Here is a 16,868-nt window from a genome sequence, read left to right on the forward strand (position 1 = left end):
ATGTATATTAGAAATGACAACGGTGTGGGGTGGGAGTCGGGATGCTCTCCTATCCGTTCTCTGATTTCGAGAATCAAGGTGAGGTTCAGGAATCCTCATTTGGGGGCGAGGATCTTCACGAGAAAATTTATTGGTTTAACAATTAATTTGAATTATTTATAGAATTTAAAAAATAAAAGTAATAAAGATATATAATTTGTATTATTTTACTAAAAAATTATTATACTCGAAGTAAAAAAAATTATTATACTAGTATAAATAATTAGATTAATATTTATTCACAATTTCATAAAATAATTTATAAAATATACATGAAAAAAAATAGAATGAGAGACAAGACATGTCGGAATTTCGTTCTCAAAGCGGGGACTCGACCCTACGAGAATTTTTGTTGTCTCTAATGTAGAGACGTGAAAATAAAGTTTAGAGATATGAAAAAAAAATTAAAAGATAAATTTTAGAGAGTTAGAGAAAAGTTAGAAAAACAAATTAGTGAGAGAAAAGTTAAAAGTAAAAAATAGAAAATTCTAGAGAGAGTAAAGTTGAGAGTAAAAAAATACATGATAAAGAACAAAAATAAAAAAGAGAAAGAAAAATTATAGTGAAAACAAAATTTGGACAAAGACAAAGTTCAAAATATATTTGTTACAAAAAGTAAATAAATAAAAAGATAAAGAAAAGCTATAAGTGAAAGAGAATTGAACGAGAAAACAAAAAAGTTGAAGACATATTTTTTAAAGAAAATATGGACTAGACAGAGAAAGAAAAATTATAAAACGTGAAATTTGAGAGTTAGAAACATTCGGAAAAATATTAAATTTTTAGAGAGGGGAAAAAAGTAATGGGTTGGAACAAAAAGAAAGAAATATAAATATATATAAATGAAAATTTAGAAGAGGGAGGGGGGAGAGAAATAATGCAGAGATTAAAATTAAAATTTTTAAAATTAAAATTTCAGGGAGGGAAAGATAAATTTTTTTAGAGGGAGGAATTGAGGTAGAAAATTATTTTAGAAAGAAAAAAAAATATTAAAGAAAAATATGTCGAAAAGAAAAGAAAAAGTGGAGCATTAGAGGAAAAAAAATGAGATTTTGAAAAACAAAAACCTATTTTTAAAATTTTTTTTTCTCGAACTCCATTAAGGATTTCATAACAATTTTAAAGAACATAACACATAAAATTGAAGTTCTTGTTTTTCAAAAATTAAAAATAAAAAGACGATAACGAAATAGTTATAAAAATGTCTTTGTATTCGTAAAATCATTTCTGTTTCAATCGGGTGATGTGATCAAATAGACTAAAGGCTCAAATAAATATAGGTTTGAGGTCAGATGGGTCAAATAAACAAACAATTTATTTATTTTTTTGTTTTTTTAGATCAAAATAAACAAACAAATTATTAAAATCAAAGTTAGAAGAATTGTATAGTAGTCGATCACATCATGCTAATTCGACCCAACTTTAATTAATGGAGTATGCACTATGTTAATGATTTATTTAATTATTATTATTTTTAATTCAACAATATCTAGAAAATATCTAGAATTGGGAGGATTGAACTTCCAATCTTTTAATTGAAGATATATATCTTAATTAGTTAAATTGAATATATCAACCTTTATTTAAGGTACTAACAATGTAGAATAAATAAAAACATAATTTAAATATAAATGATGTAATTATAATTTTTTTTAAGTATAAGGAATTTTTTTTAGTAGAATACGTAGGGTGGTGATTTGAACTCACGATCTTTTGAAAGATACATTCGTTGCTTAACAATTAAAAGGTTATTCATGGAACATAGGCTAAATTAATAATTTAATGCATTAGCTAAAGTATTTTTTGAAAAGTTAAATATATTAAACCATCTCAGCCTTTTGAAAAATTCTCAATTGAATAGTTTTCACTAGGAAAATTGTTAAAATTTATTAACAAAAAGCTTATATATTATTAAATTATGTTGGGTAAATATACGAGATATATGTAAATTGTGTAATATTGACAAACAATTACAACGTACTGACTACAAACGATATAAATTTGAACAACTTGATGAACACCAAAACTTGAAAAGAATAGTCGAGGCACACTTCAATAGCGCTAACCTGAAGACAATTATTCACTCTGCACAAATTGCTAGCAGACTACAACGATCGTCTCAACAGGATATAACGACTAACTCCGATAGAACTACAACCTCGAACTACTCGGATCTGACAGAACTCTTAGACACTTGCTCTCAACACAAACAAGAATAACTCAAAAAAAGAGAGAATTCTTGTGAGAGAATGAGAATACTCAATTGTAGTATGTTTGGATATCTCAAAGGGAATAAATCCACAACTAAATGGAGTTGTACAAATAAGTAACCTCTCACTTAAAATTAAACACATATGTAACATTTTTACATATGTTACTTAGGTAACTTTAACACATATATTTGTAAGTTTAACAAAATAATAAGATAACTTAAAATTTAATAAAATAAAGAAACAAAACCACTATAATAATAAATAAGAATAATATTCATAATTTCTTTTAAGTTTTACTTTCTTTCACATCTTAAAAACTAACAAATTATTGTTTCACGAACATATTTGTACATATAGACATCTCACTCAGATACTACTTGATATATAAAACCCAGCTCACCTATCCTATAATCAATTTCTTCCCGAGTGTCATGTATGCGTAGGTTTCCAATACATTAAAAAAACAATAATTTAACATATTTTTGTACCGAATAATTTAATTAAAAATTTTTAATATATTGAAGTAAAATAGATTAAGGATGAAATCAAGAAAAAACTTTAAAATTAAATGGCCCTAAGTATATTTAAACTATAGCTATTTGTTTGATGTGAGATTTAGATTTGGATTCCAATGTCGAATGTTTCGAATGAACCTCTACACACAAAATGAGATATGCACATCTGTATGATCTAAGTTCAAAATACTATAATGTTTAGATCATACAATGAGTCAAGTTAAACGTAGTACAGAATAGGATTGTGAAAACGTATTTTACATCATCGATCTCTCATCTTATTTATAAAGAGCTCAGTCTCTTTGAGTTGGTTGGACCAACTCGATCGGGTCGAACTGACTCTATTTTGATCTGGTAGAGTGGTCTGATCCAGTCAATTTTATCCGAACAATTCGACAGAGTTACTTTTTTAGCTTCATTTCAAATAAATTGAGTAGATTCCACCCATAATACTACTTTTAAAAAGAGTGAGAAAGAAAAGAAAATAATACATGAAGGAATTTAAGTGGGAAGGAAGATGATATTAAAAATATTCCTCGGCCACAAAAGATGAGAATATATGATGACAAGGCCTCTGTGTGGGTCCCACCACCAGCTGGCTTCCCTGCTCCCTTCAAGAACGATGCTTTGTTTTCTTTCTTACATTCTCACATTCTCTCATCTCTTTCCCATCCCCAATTCCCCATTTTACCCTCCACTTCTCTCTCTCTCATTATGTTTGTAAAATAGTAAAATATTCTAAAACATTAACTAAAGAAAATTAGGTTAAAATACTATTTTAATCCACTTTTAAATTATTTTAATATCCGAATTTATATGTTCTGTTTGGTACCTCGGATCCCACATTGAAAAGAGGGATGATCAGGTTTATAGTAGACATGGACTACTCCTCCCGTTGTAAAATGGTTTTGAGATGAAACTCATGAATATTAATAAATTCCACGGTTTGGTAACACATGATTTGATTTCAAATCCTATTTCTACTTACAAAAATTTCCATATTAAAATGGTCCGATTTTCCAAGATTTCATAAACTTTTGAAATAAATTACATATTTAACCTCGTCATATAATTAATAAATTTAGACTAAAAGCTCAAATCAATAAAATTTTTATTTTCTTTTCATTTACGGTGAACATCCAAATAAAGAAATGTAATTTAATTCGTTTCAAATTATTCTCGTTCTAAACAAGATAACAAATTTTAAATCATTTCTTGGATTTCAAATTACAGAATTTAAAACGATTTCTTCAACTTTCCCGACGTCAAACAGATGGTTAATGTTGGTTCATTTTAATTTTTGTATTTTTAAAATAATTACTTCAATCCATGTAATTTTAAAAAGTGATAATTTTTATTCCTTAATTTTATTTATCATCTCTTTTTTTTATATATAAATTTTCAACATGACATTATACTCAATATTTTTTTATTGAAATGTAATTCTGACTTTATATTAAAAAATTTCCATTATATATAGAATTTGTGTTTAAATTTTGAAAATAGATAGCAAAATGATTTTTAAAGTACATAGACCAAAACAAACATTTTGAAAGTACATAATTTAATATGAACCAAAATCAAAAAGTATATGGACCAAAATGAGAGTATAAACACCAAAATAAACTAAAACTCAAAGTACAGATACCAAAATAGTATTTTAACAAAAAAAAATTTTATCTATAATTTCAACACTATTCATAAATACTAGTGTTTCTTCCAATGAGTTATATGTTTGAATCTATTCCTCTAGATTTTTAATGTAATGGAAAAAAATTATGACATTTGACTTAGATGTATTTCGTTTGTAAATGTATAATAAAAGAGATGACTACATAACATAATAAAAGATACTTTCTATGGGTTTTGTTTAGTAAATTTGGTTTAAATAATTGGATATTTGTTTCATGACGAAATATTTTGTAAAAATGACACAAATATAAAAATTCATACATCACTATTATACGCACACCAACTAGTAGTATACTTTATTGCATAAACATCAATAATATATTTTACCAATAATACAAAAATGGTACATCAGCAAAATATTGATTTATCACATAAATGATATATAAAAATTGGTTATCAATAATATACGATGGAAAAATAGATTTAGACTCGTTATTGTACCGATCTCTACAAAAGTCTCCTAACCAAGCCAATAAAATAGTTATAATAGACCTTTATTAGACATTTTTAACCCACAAAAATTAATTAATAACCCAAGAGATCACATCAATCAACTTTTTGTTTTGTTTTTCAACTTAGGATGTTGATTAACAAGCTTTTTAACCCTAAATATGGCTTTTTGATTGCCAAACTTTTAAGGCTCTTGATTATGTTATGAGTTTGATTCACTTTTGTACAAAAAAAAAAAAAAAACAGTTGAATTAAAATATGTTTTTATCTTTTTTATTTTTTATTTTTTTTCTATTTCCGAATTTATCTTTATGAAAAAAGTCGTTGCTATGTTACATTAATGTATGAATATGCAAACACACTTGTTTTTTCTTGTGACATTGTTTCTTTGAGTATGACAGTAGAAAATTGAAACATTATGTCTTTATCTTGAGGATATGTGGATAACAAAAATGTATTTTAAGAAAAAATAAATACAGAAATTTAGGTTCCATTGGACAATAACTGTTGGATGCGAATCCCGACCTGCCACGTGTCATGATCGAAAAGGTGAGATTGATTGAACACGCGGAGGGAATGTAGGAATTGACTCCAAAATATTCAGATCGGCAGTAGGGGTAGGACCTACATTGCCGAGCCTACCTAGTACAAAGTCCGTAACTATGTCTCTTCCGTACCCGACAACACGCCGCGATTTTAGGGTGTGTCAGAATCCCTGTCGGGCCCAGTTTCTATAAATAGAAACCCTAACCTTAAATGCAAGGTACGCAATCCTAAGTAGACTCGGCAAGTTAGCTCGGACCAGAACTAACTTGGTGCTAACTTTGTTTTGCAGGTCTCAAGAGTGTTCAAGGAAGGTACGGGACCGTTGGAGGTAGTTCGTCCTGAACGAATCGTATCCGAGCTCATCAATTTCTGGCTCAAACAATAACTGTTTTTTTAGTTCTTTAATTTAAAAATTGGTTTTTTAAAATATATATTTTATTATTTTGCTTTTTCACTCTACAAAAACTATTAAAATCTGTAAAAATTTTGAAAAGTAAAAAATAGATTTTGTTTTTAAAAATTAAGCTAAAATAAAAAAAAAGTTTCAGAATTTTTTTCCATTTCTTTTTATTTATTATTATTATTTTTTGGTAAAAAGGGTATCAATTAGAGCTGTTTGGGTGTATCATTTGAAATCTATCTTGTAAACTGACTTACCTTTTTTAAAATCTTCTTATTATTTTAATATTATAAATGATTTGTAAATATATTCTCTTTCCCTCTATTTATTTAACATATGAATTGAAAAATATAAATGTTAAGTTTTACCTTAAAAGAAAAGTTTAAATACTATTTTCCTCAAATTCATTTTGATCTCCATATTTTGAACTCATCATCTTTTTTGCCTTAACTCCTTGAGTTATGTTTGATTTGACTGATATTTGTAATTTTAACTTTTGTTTATTTTAATAATTATACTTTCAAAACATCTGATCTTTGTCCGTATATTTTAAAAAAGTGACAAACTTTTATTCTTATTTGTAAAATATTAACATAAATTTTATACCTAATGAACCATTTAATATAAATAAATATATTGGGTGGGATAAAAATAAAAATAAAGAAACAAAAATGGTCACCTTTTAAATAAGACAGAGACCAAAATGGACATTTCGAAACTACGGATATTAAAATGAATAAAAGTTAAAAGTATAGAAACCAAAATAAATCAAAACATGGACCCAAATAGTATTTAAATTTAAAGAAAACACTAAAATAACACATAATAACAATAAAGCACTATTTCCATATAGTACTCCCTTGTTTGTTTTCAAAACCATCTCTAAAACTTATCCTATCAAACAAATTTCCTCCATCAATTTCTTTATATTTTATTTATTTACTTTTTGGCAAAGGAACAAGTTCTTAAATTCTTACACATGGTTTGGTGCATGGCTTAGTACCTTGATTAATAATGAGTAGTACACTATTAATTATGCAATAAACAAAAGAAATAAAAAGAAAAAGAAAAATCAAGTGGCAATTCAGTAATTTGGCACCCAACAAGCATTTGAATATGTTTGAGAGAGAAAAAAAAAAAAAAAAGAAAAGTAAAGGCTGTGACAAAAGATTGGAGGACCCATTTGAAGTCAAAAGGATTTTTTCTCTCACAAACCCACTGAAGGAGGTTCCACCAAAAGTAGGCCTCTGCCACTCTTTTTCCTTTTTTCTTCCTCCTGCTCCTTACAGTTTGTGATTGAAGCCACTGCCAGGCCCACAAAACTGGGAGAGCAACGGAAAGAAGGAACTCATATCCTCAAACAGCAAAGAAAAGAGAACATGGATTCACAAACACATGGAATTATTGGGTTGACATCTTTTCACATTTTGCCCATTTCGGTTCTTTTTTCAGTTTTTTCTCTCTGCTGAGTGCTGATTCTTATCTTGCAATCTCTTCTGATGGTTTAATGGGAAGATCTGGCTCTGGGTTCTCTTGCCCGCTTGGTGTTCGATGAAATGCCTCCTCCACTCCATTGTTTTGGAGGTTCTATCAATGGGTTTCTTTACTTTTTTCTGTAATTGGGATTGAAATTTGAAGGACCCTTGATTCGTTTTTGAGTAACTTTCTCGGAGAACTTTTTGAGTTTCCTGGAAAATAGTTTCTGCAAATGGGTTTCTGGTTTCATTGCCATAGCTTCTAGCTAGACCTGATTATTCTCTCAACTTTGGGATTGGGAATCTGTTGAGTTACTATTCTATTCTATTGCTCATCGATCTCATTGGGAAGCTGATTTATTGTCTGCGGGTTCTCTTCTCCAATGGGCAAGAAGAAGGGGTGGTTTTATTTAGTCAAGAGGCTATTTGTTTCAGAGGAACAGCCAAAGCCTGAGAAGGTAAAGATGGACAGATATCCTGCTTGATTTTTTTAACATCTCTTCAACTAATTGTTCATGCCAATAAATGTTTGTTTTTTCAGAAGCAGAAGAGATGGAAATGGGTGTTTGGAAGGCTAAAGAACAAGAGATTAGTCACACTGACAGCGCCATCGCCACCGAAAGTGGCGATGAGCCGAGAGGAAGCAGAGGAGGAAGAGGAGAGGAAGCAGGCTCTTTCAGTGGCCATTGCGAGTACTGCAGCGGCCGAAGCGGCGGTTGCAGCCGCCAAGGCTGCTGTTGAGGTTGTTTGGCTCACAGGGACCCCTCAATCTCAGCATCAAGAGGCTGCACAAGAAGCCTTTAAACCTCTCAAGAAGGCCCCTCCATATGATCTCCATAAACGTGAAAGGGAAATCCATGAATTTGCTGCTATTACTATCCAAACTGCTTTCCGTGGCTTCCTTGTGAGTACTTCTTTCTGACTGTACTTCTCTCTCTTTCTTCAATGGAACTAGAATGGAAAATGTTGAAACCAAATTGGTACTGTCCGAGTTAAAAAGTATAACCCATGAAGCAGGACTTGAAATCTTGTACTCAAAATTTTTCTTGTTAAGGAATTGAAATTTCATTTAGAAAAACAAATATTCAAGAAAATTGTCATTTGTTTACTAATTTTTTGGATGAAGATGAGACTTATGAGCAAAAAACAACAAAAATGACAATTTTATTAACATTTCTGGAAAGTTAGAAACACAAGAGAGAGAATACTGAAACTTCTTCCTTCCACAAAGTTTGGTAATGTTTCTACAAGAGAGAGAATACTGAAACTTCTTCCTTCCACAAAGTTTGGTAATGTTTCTACAAGGATATTAGAGAATGTTACTAAATACACTTATTTTATAAAAATAAAAACGAAACATAAAATATACAACACGAGAACAAATATTCCTTAGTCCTAGACATAAGAAAGTCCTAGCTTGTGTATATGCTTACAAGTCTCGACTCTCTAACCCTGTCTACCGAAAGAAAAATTATTAAATGTGGGTGTCACAATATGACTACCTCATAATAATAGTTGGACGAAATATATATGCCTCCTAATATTTTTTGGATGCAGGTTCAAAATATATTTCGTAACAGGTGTATAACTATCAGCCACATTGTTTCAACCTCTAATCATTTCTCCTGCTAGGGTGATATTGTTATTATTAAGCAAAGAATATAAATTTGAATTTGCAGGCAAGGAAAGCATTGCGAGCACTGAAAGGAATAGTGAGGCTTCAGGCAATTATCAGAGGGAGAGCTGTTAGGCGCCAAGCCATTGCCACCTTGAAGTGCTTGCAGTCCATCGTTAGCATACAATCTCAAGTCTGTTCAAATCGACTCCATCCTTCTCAAAACACATTCCATTCTCCTGAAACCAGACAGTTGCAGAGCTTGAAAGATAGGATTTTAAAGGTATGCCAATGGCCCAATTAAAAGTATAGCTGTATTCATTACTCTGTTAAACTACTGGTTGGTTTGATGATATTATTCACATTGTCTATAGTTATTTGTTTTTATGATTTTCTTCGTCATCTATTTTTCAATCTCGGATAACAGATCTCTTATTTCTTACTTTTACAATAGTATCATATTGTCTACTTTGGACTTAAAAAACTAATTTTATTTTCGTACTCTTCCCTAAAGGCTTACATGAAAGGAAGAATTATCCTTACATATCTACCAAAGTTCTTTCCTGTTTTATCTCAAGTAGGATTGTGTTTGTATCCAAGACTACTTGTACCAATGAAGATGTGTTTATGTATTCGCCTAAGATCTTCTCCATTTCTTCTCATGTTGTATCGATGATAGACTATGTTCACGTCTAAAATACTTCTCCACTCGAATAAAGTAGCACCAAACTCATCTTAAATAATTGTTCATTCGTCTCTACCGCATCGAGAGCTTGCTCTTATTTAGGCTGAATCCTCTTCCCCAGAACGTACTGGACTTGAACTGAACAAGGCACCAATTTTTGTTGCACCTTAACAACATCCTGCATCAATATACACAATAGCTGTTTATTCATTTGATATATTTTCTTTCTTATTCAATTCTGCCCTTCCCCATTGGTTTTGCAGTTGGATTCGGACGGTCAAAGGTGGGATGATAGCCTATTATCAAAAGAAGAGGCGGATGCCGTGTTCTTGAGTAGGAAAGAAGCAGTGATCAGGCGAGAGCGAGTCAAGGAATACTTGTTCGCCCACAGGGTAAAATAATCAGCCTTCTCAAACAAAAACTCTGTTTCTTAACTTCCCGAGTCAAATTTCTCATTCTCCACATTTTGCAGAGATCTGCAGAATCAGAACGAAAGAAGGTAAGAGGAAGATGGAGATACTGGCTAGACCAATGGGTCGATACCCAACTCTCCAAAAGCAAAGAACTCGAAGATTTGGACTCCATTTTCACCTCAAACCCAAAACACAAAGAAACAGACGGATTCAGCGCAAACCCAACAAAAAACACGGATCATCGAGCCACAGAACTCCCCAACCAATCTCCATCCCCAAAACCAGTTCTGAGAAAACTCTCTCACCACAAGAAGCAGCATTCACTGGGGGGCGGCGTGGACTTAAACAACTCATTTTCAAGCTCCCCGCTCGCGCCCACTTACATGGCCGCCACAGAATCTGCAAAGGCAAAGGCCAGGTCCCTGAGCTCGCCGAAGCTAAGGCCGGCGGGGGGTTTGGACACGTGCTCCGATGGAAACTCGCCGTGCAAGACGAAGCAGCTGTGTTTGGTGTCTTCAACGGCGAGTGAAGTGGCGATTGGCGGCGGCAGAAGGGGGTTCCAGTTCCAGCAGCAGCAGCGGTCGCCGGGTCTAAAAGGGCTTCCGGGGCCTACGAGATCGAGCAGAACTCTCAAGGATTTGAGCATTGATTCGGAGCATTCATTGCCAAATTGGGATGGACGAAGTTCCTTCCAATGATCTTTTTTTTTTCTCTTTCTTTTTTTGGCATATTTATGAAATGCTTACAGAAACAGTTTGTGGTGTTGTGCTCATATATATCTAATAAAAATGTGCTCTCTCTGTTTGTAGGTAGGTGTGTGAATATATTTCGATTTGTTTACGTTGGGTTTGTAAAGTGAATGCAAACAAAGTTTCATATTGACTAGGAAAGAGTATGATCCATGATAAAGTGAATGCAAACAAAGTTTCATATTAACTAGGGAAGAACATGATCATGATATATAGATGATAACAATTATCTCTATTGGTATAAAGTCTTTTGAGTGAAACAAAAACACTACAAGAGATACTTGGCATAAGAGGAGTACCATTGTCTTAACGGTTTGTTTAGTCTCAATTTTGTAAGTGGTTAGAATTTTTAATTTGAGTTATAGGATTTAGTCAAATTTCATAAATGGCTTATACTATTACAAGTTATTGTCAAATTGAATATTTGGCACATCAAGAACAGTAATTCACGTTAAATAAATGATTGGTAGAGCAAGTTGAAGAAAAGCTTATTAACAGACACCATTATTTACCTTTTAAAGTACTTTTGTGAACATTACATCTTTGAAAAAGGTAAAAGAGACACAAATTTTCCAAAAATCGATCGCAACACTTCAAGCATATTGGACAACATGTAAATAAAGACCTATAGGACCAACTAAAACTCCAAGAATTGGCTCAAGGTACTCAAGGAAGGTATGCATTTACCTCTTAAAAACTAAAAAGGACCCAGCCTTGAATAACTTTAAAGAAAGGAAGGCTAAGTTAATGAATCATGTGAGGAAAAATATTAGGTACCTTGAAATTAATTGGTCTTGAATTCTATCGAACATAATGTTCAGTAAGTACTGTGCATAAAATAGAATAACCAAATACGAGACAGTACTAGAAAACTCTATAATAAAACGAAGTAGTTGAGTGTTTAAATAGAGTCATAATAGAGAGAGTAAGGTACAACTTTGATGCAAAATTAGAGAAAATGACAGTCACTTTTAAATGGCCACAAATTAGAGACACTTATTCTTAGAGCTTTTAGAAAAATTTCTACGTGTTTCATAAGGTGTAAGTGACCACAAATTAGAATTAAGAAAAAATAAAAATAAAAAAAATAAAAAGTACACCCGTATAGAGTAGGCAAGCTATACAAAAAACAGGTAGGTCGGAGAAAAAAAATTGATTTGAAACATATTTTATTCACCCATCCATCAACTTTTTTTTTTGCTTGCCTACTCTTATGTTATCTAGTTGTCATACTCGTTTGTATCACGTCCAAATGATTATTTAATCATATGATTAAGATGTCACATCAATATTTAAATAATACTATTAAATTTATAGGTTTATTAAGTTTAAATATTATTTTAGTTTTATTAGAAAGAAAAAAAAAATTTATTTTAGCTTTCCTACTTTTAACTTTGTTTCATTTTAATCTTCATATTTTTCAAAATATCCATTTGAATAATATATCTTTTATTTTTGTTTATGTAGTAATCATTTTGATTTATTTACACAAAATTTTATATATAATAGAAACTCTTTAATATAAACCTATCGGTACATTTCAAGAAAATCTATTAATTATATTGTCATATTGCCATGGTAATATATATATATATATAAAGAAATAGAAAGCAAATAAAAGGACCATCAATCCCATTTTAGAAGTACATAAATCAAAATGGAGGTTTGGAAAGTATAATAATTAAAAAAAAAAAACTAATAGTATCGAAACAAAAATGAAGAATAGATGAACCAAAACAGTATTTAAATCACTAGTTAAAATCAAATTTGAAAGTACATAAATGTAATTAAAATGTTTGAAAGTTTACGAACAAAATAGATACATGGTTAAAATTAGAGTATTAAATTTTCATCATCACATCGACATTTTCATATGTCTATGCATTCCACATCAACACAAAAGATGAATCGATATTTCCATTGTATCATAAAAAAAATCGTTAAAGTATTATAAAATATCATTAATATATACGCAATACCAAAACAAAAAAACTTTAAACTTATTTAAAAAAGATAAAATGCTTAGGGCTTAATTTAAATATTTTTTTCCAAGGTTCATAAAACTCCCGTAAAATTAGATTTTAATATACATGTTAGGGGTGGAGTTAAAATTACCGTGCTGTCCTCACTTTGGCCTGATTTTAATATTTTTATGGATACCAACATTTAAGTTTAATAAAAATTTAAGGGGCCCGCTGATGCCACCTGGCACGGCGCAGTTAAATCTAACTTATCTTATATATTTAAGCGCCGCCCCAATAATTTAAATCCTTTTGAAGACCGAACCTCAAAAATATCTTCGCACCACCTAATCCAGCCGTCCGATGAAGACACCTTACCACCATCTGTCCGTTGATTCGGTCACGCTTTTAAGAAAAGCCGTTAAAGAGTCATCTCCGAACCTCAGCTTCGGCATTCCCTAACCTACTGCTTCGTTTCTTCTATCTCACCATTTTGTTGATCACTCGCTTCTTAAGCTACTGCTTCAGTTCTACTCCAAAAAGATTTCGTCTCTTTTTAGTCACGGTAACGAGAACGATTCTTTTTCTATTTTTGATGATTCTATTTCTGTTTTCGTTCTGGTGTTTTAGTTTGTGTATGCTGGTCTGTGAAGTTTTTGTTGGAAATTTGAAGTTTGAATGATGCAATTATTGTGCTAATACGTGCGATGAAACGTTTTGATTTGTAATTTGCAGTTGGAGGAGTGGCGATATTTCGATCATTATAATTTGTGTTATAGAATAATTAATGGATATGGATTAGGTTCCTCGGATCAAATTAATTTTAAGAGAATCATGAGCTAATTTAACTCATTAGGAACCGAAGTAACTCAAAAGGTTTATAAACTCTGTCCAATCGAATCCCTTCGGATTGGGTTGGGTTGTGTAGTTTGGATTTGAGAAACACAATAATAAATTGATTTACAAATATGATGAGAATTTCCATTCTGTATTTTGAAGTTGATGTATTGATTACGTTAAGAACTTATTATGCCACGATTTATGCATTTTCTCAAGCTTAGAGTTACATTTTAGAGACAGGATTCTAGTTGTTTTCTGCTTTATTTCAGTAGACAGATTGTAATATCCCACTTTAGTCTAGTTCAGCGGGTTTCTCATAATGTATTGCATATCCAAAATTTCCAGGTTTGTTGGTCTGTTGAGGCTTCTAGAGCTGCTGCTTGGTTTAAAGAATTGGATGATCTAGAGTAAGGATGAAATTATTGTCTGGAAGAAGTTTTTCACTGAACCCCAATGCCCCAATCTTCATTCCTTTCACTCTTCGGAATGTGGAGGATTTCTCTCCAGAATGGTGGGAACTAGTCAAGACATCGCCATGGTTCCGGGATTATTGGCTGAGCCAACATCAAGAAGATGATTTCAACAACACTATTGACGATGATTTAGGCGATGTGGAAGAGTTCCTTGATCTGGAAGAAGCAGAGTTTGAGGATATGATTCAATCAATTGAAGCTGATGAGAAGCCCGAAAAGGTGGACCAAATGGTGCTGAAGAATCACATAAAAGGTGTTCCTTTAGTCTTGTCTTATAACATTACAAAAGGAGTACAAATCGAGTAGGCAGACGCAGACCTGACCTTCATATCGGACTTTGATATCTGCAGGTTCTGAAATGGATGCTAAAAAAGTATTGAAGGACCTAGCCATTCCAAAATCTCCAAAGAATAGAGGTCCAAAGTCCCCAGTTGGTCCTTCAAAGTACAATGTGAAGCCAGCCAAGTGCATCGGCCCAAGGCGTGCTCCAAAATTTATTCACCAGCCTCGTTGAAAGAGATGCAAACTGGATATCAGATTGCAGTTGCAGCGAGCCCGCATATGGCATGAGTACAATCGTCGCGAACCCGATACGGGTAATGTAAGTTTCACTAAATGATGGTTTTTCTTTTTATACTAGGAGTCATTCACCAGCCTCGTTGAAAGTGATGCAAACTAGATATCGGATTGCAGCTGCAGCGAGCACACGGAATGAGTAGAATCGTTTTATCACACGGGTCTTGTAAGTTGAGTTTGTTTTAGTAGGTGAGAATTGAAATGGCCTTCACATAAGTTTTTCATCAAATCACTTTTGCTTTTGTGTATATATGATGAGATCACAAGTCATATGTAAAATTATGTATCAATTGTCACAGTCTTGTTGTCCATCTGTATAGATTATGAGTACTTTCTGGTCCTCTGTTTTCAAAACTTACCATTATATCATTCTCAGTAAGAGCTGCCTCTGTTAATGGGTTGTTTCATGTTCCTTTTTTCTTGACTTCAATTTAAATTGACCACTTACTCTAAGTAGGTTTATCATAGTATATTCTTCATGGTTCTGATGGAATTCCCATAGATCCAAACGAGATAAAAGAGGAGGTTCTTCATAGTTCTGATGGAATTCTCATAGATACAATCATCCAAACAAGATAAAAGAGGAGGTTCTTACTTTAGAAGTTCGTATTACGTTAGATTATGATTCTATTTAGTTCCTATCATTGCTACCGTTAACTAAATTACTAAATTGTTATATCAATTTTGGTTGAGTTAGCATGATAGGACGAATGGTTAAATAGACTAATATACCTGCTACGTCTGCATTCTCTCTTTTTCCTCAGAAGAAAATAGGACCAAAGTGGTTAGTGTTTTAAATATTACTTTGTTGTTGTATTTATTTATTATTATTATTATTTTTTTTGATAATTGGGAGTCGGAGCTGTGCTCCCTGTATGTAGGAGACGTCAAAGATTTTTGATATTAAGCTTGTTATAAGGTTCGAACTTGAGATCTATAAGCTAGTATGACCAAGAGACCTTAAGTTCTTGCCAATTAGGCCCTTGTTTTCTCTTTATATGTTCGACCCTGGTTTATTTTGGTCTCTATGTTTTCGACTTTGGTTCATTTTGGTTCCTGAACTTTTAAAATATTCATTTTAGTCTTTGTAATTTTAACTCTTTGTTCATTTTTTTTTTACTTTCAAGACATTTATTTGATATTTGTACTTTTAAAAAATGGTTATTTTGGTCGATTCATTTGAATTTTTATTTAATTTCTTTCAATCATAATTTCCACACTGACAATTCACTCACTAAGTTTCTTGAAATGTAGGCATAAATTTGTATTAAAGAGTTTTCATTGTGTATAAAATTTGTGTTAAAATTTTGCAGATAGAGATCAAATTGACCACTTTTTAAAAGTACAAAAGACCAAAGTAGACGTTCCGAGAGTAGAATGACTAAAATGAACAAAGTTTAAACAAAGTGAATCAAAATCGGGGAATAAAATAGTATTTAAGCCCTAATAATATTAGTTAAATGAATAAGATTCACATCACTCACCCAAATGAAACTATAAGATCATAACTCATGTTCTTATATTTAGGTTATATAATTTTATTTCCTTGCAAGTACAAGTACAATTACAAGTTTTGAGGTAGAAGCCATTTCATTAAAGCTTAAGCTACAACCCATTTTCTTACTCTTTCTCTACTCTTCCAATTAGCAGCTGCTTCATGGAACTGTATAGCCTGCATACAACATCATTGAATTGAAACCATCAATAACTGAAACATATATATTTATTTCTCTTGTGCTCAAAATCTTTGAAAGAAATCAAAAACTAAACCATTTTTTTTCCCTTACTTCCACACTTGCTTCCATGGGGAATTGGGTTCCCACAAAAGTCTGCAACATGAACCACCTTGCTCATGTCTAGAACCCTCTCCGCCTCCGCCGTCATATGTTGGCACATGCACCTAACATCCGCCGTGCTCACGGCGTTGCAACACGCTGGAGACGGGTCTTCCTCCGGTGCCCCTATTTGGGCAACGTTGCCGCAACGAGCAACCATATCTTCCATATTGCCCTTGCACTGCCCGTAGACAGTGATATTGTCTTTGCTAGATAATAACATTCCGAGCACTGCGATCGCAGCGAAAGCCTTGAAAGTCTTGATCAAAATGGCCATCGTTGAACTAACTCGACTCAATTCAACTCAACCTTTTCTCTCTTTGATTTGGAGTAGTACTTCTCTACTATGTATATATAGAAAGTCTATATGGTAGAATTAATAGTTTGATAG

General features: G+C 32.1%; 3 protein-coding genes across 3 annotated transcripts; 2 read left to right on the top strand and 1 right to left on the bottom strand.

The window, feature by feature from the left end:
• The first annotated feature begins 7,029 nt into the window (after positions 1–7,029).
• Positions 7,030–10,851, top strand: IQD11 (IQ-domain 11). The gene is made up of 5 exons (XM_022302208.2): positions 7,030–7,788; positions 7,872–8,234; positions 9,010–9,228; positions 9,894–10,022; positions 10,103–10,851. The coding sequence occupies exons 1-5, from the start codon at positions 7,714–7,716 to the stop codon at positions 10,739–10,741; spliced, it is 1,425 nt and encodes a 474-aa protein (XP_022157900.1). The 5' UTR covers positions 7,030–7,713; the 3' UTR covers positions 10,742–10,851.
• Positions 10,852–13,170: 2,319 nt separating this feature from the next.
• LOC111024492 (protein EARLY RESPONSIVE TO DEHYDRATION 15) lies at positions 13,171–15,049 on the top strand. Its single transcript, XM_022302189.2, has 3 exons — positions 13,171–13,318; positions 13,939–14,319; positions 14,417–15,049. Exons 2-3 carry the CDS (start codon positions 14,007–14,009, stop codon positions 14,578–14,580), a joined length of 477 nt encoding a protein of 158 aa, XP_022157881.1. The 5' UTR covers positions 13,171–13,318; positions 13,939–14,006; the 3' UTR covers positions 14,581–15,049.
• Positions 15,050–16,297: 1,248 nt separating this feature from the next.
• Positions 16,298–16,754, bottom strand: LOC111024499 (uncharacterized). Its single transcript, XM_022302199.2, has 2 exons — positions 16,430–16,754; positions 16,298–16,314 (listed from the first exon to the last, which is right to left on the bottom strand). Exons 1-2 carry the CDS (start codon positions 16,752–16,754, stop codon positions 16,298–16,300), a joined length of 342 nt encoding a protein of 113 aa, XP_022157891.1.
• Between the last annotated feature and the right edge of the window lie 114 nt (positions 16,755–16,868).

Source organism: Momordica charantia, assembly GCF_013281855.1.
Source record: "Momordica charantia cultivar OHB3-1 chromosome 4 unlocalized genomic scaffold, Mcharantia_2.0 BLBB01000004.1, whole genome shotgun sequence".
Classification (NCBI taxonomy): domain Eukaryota; kingdom Viridiplantae; phylum Streptophyta; class Magnoliopsida; order Cucurbitales; family Cucurbitaceae; genus Momordica; species Momordica charantia.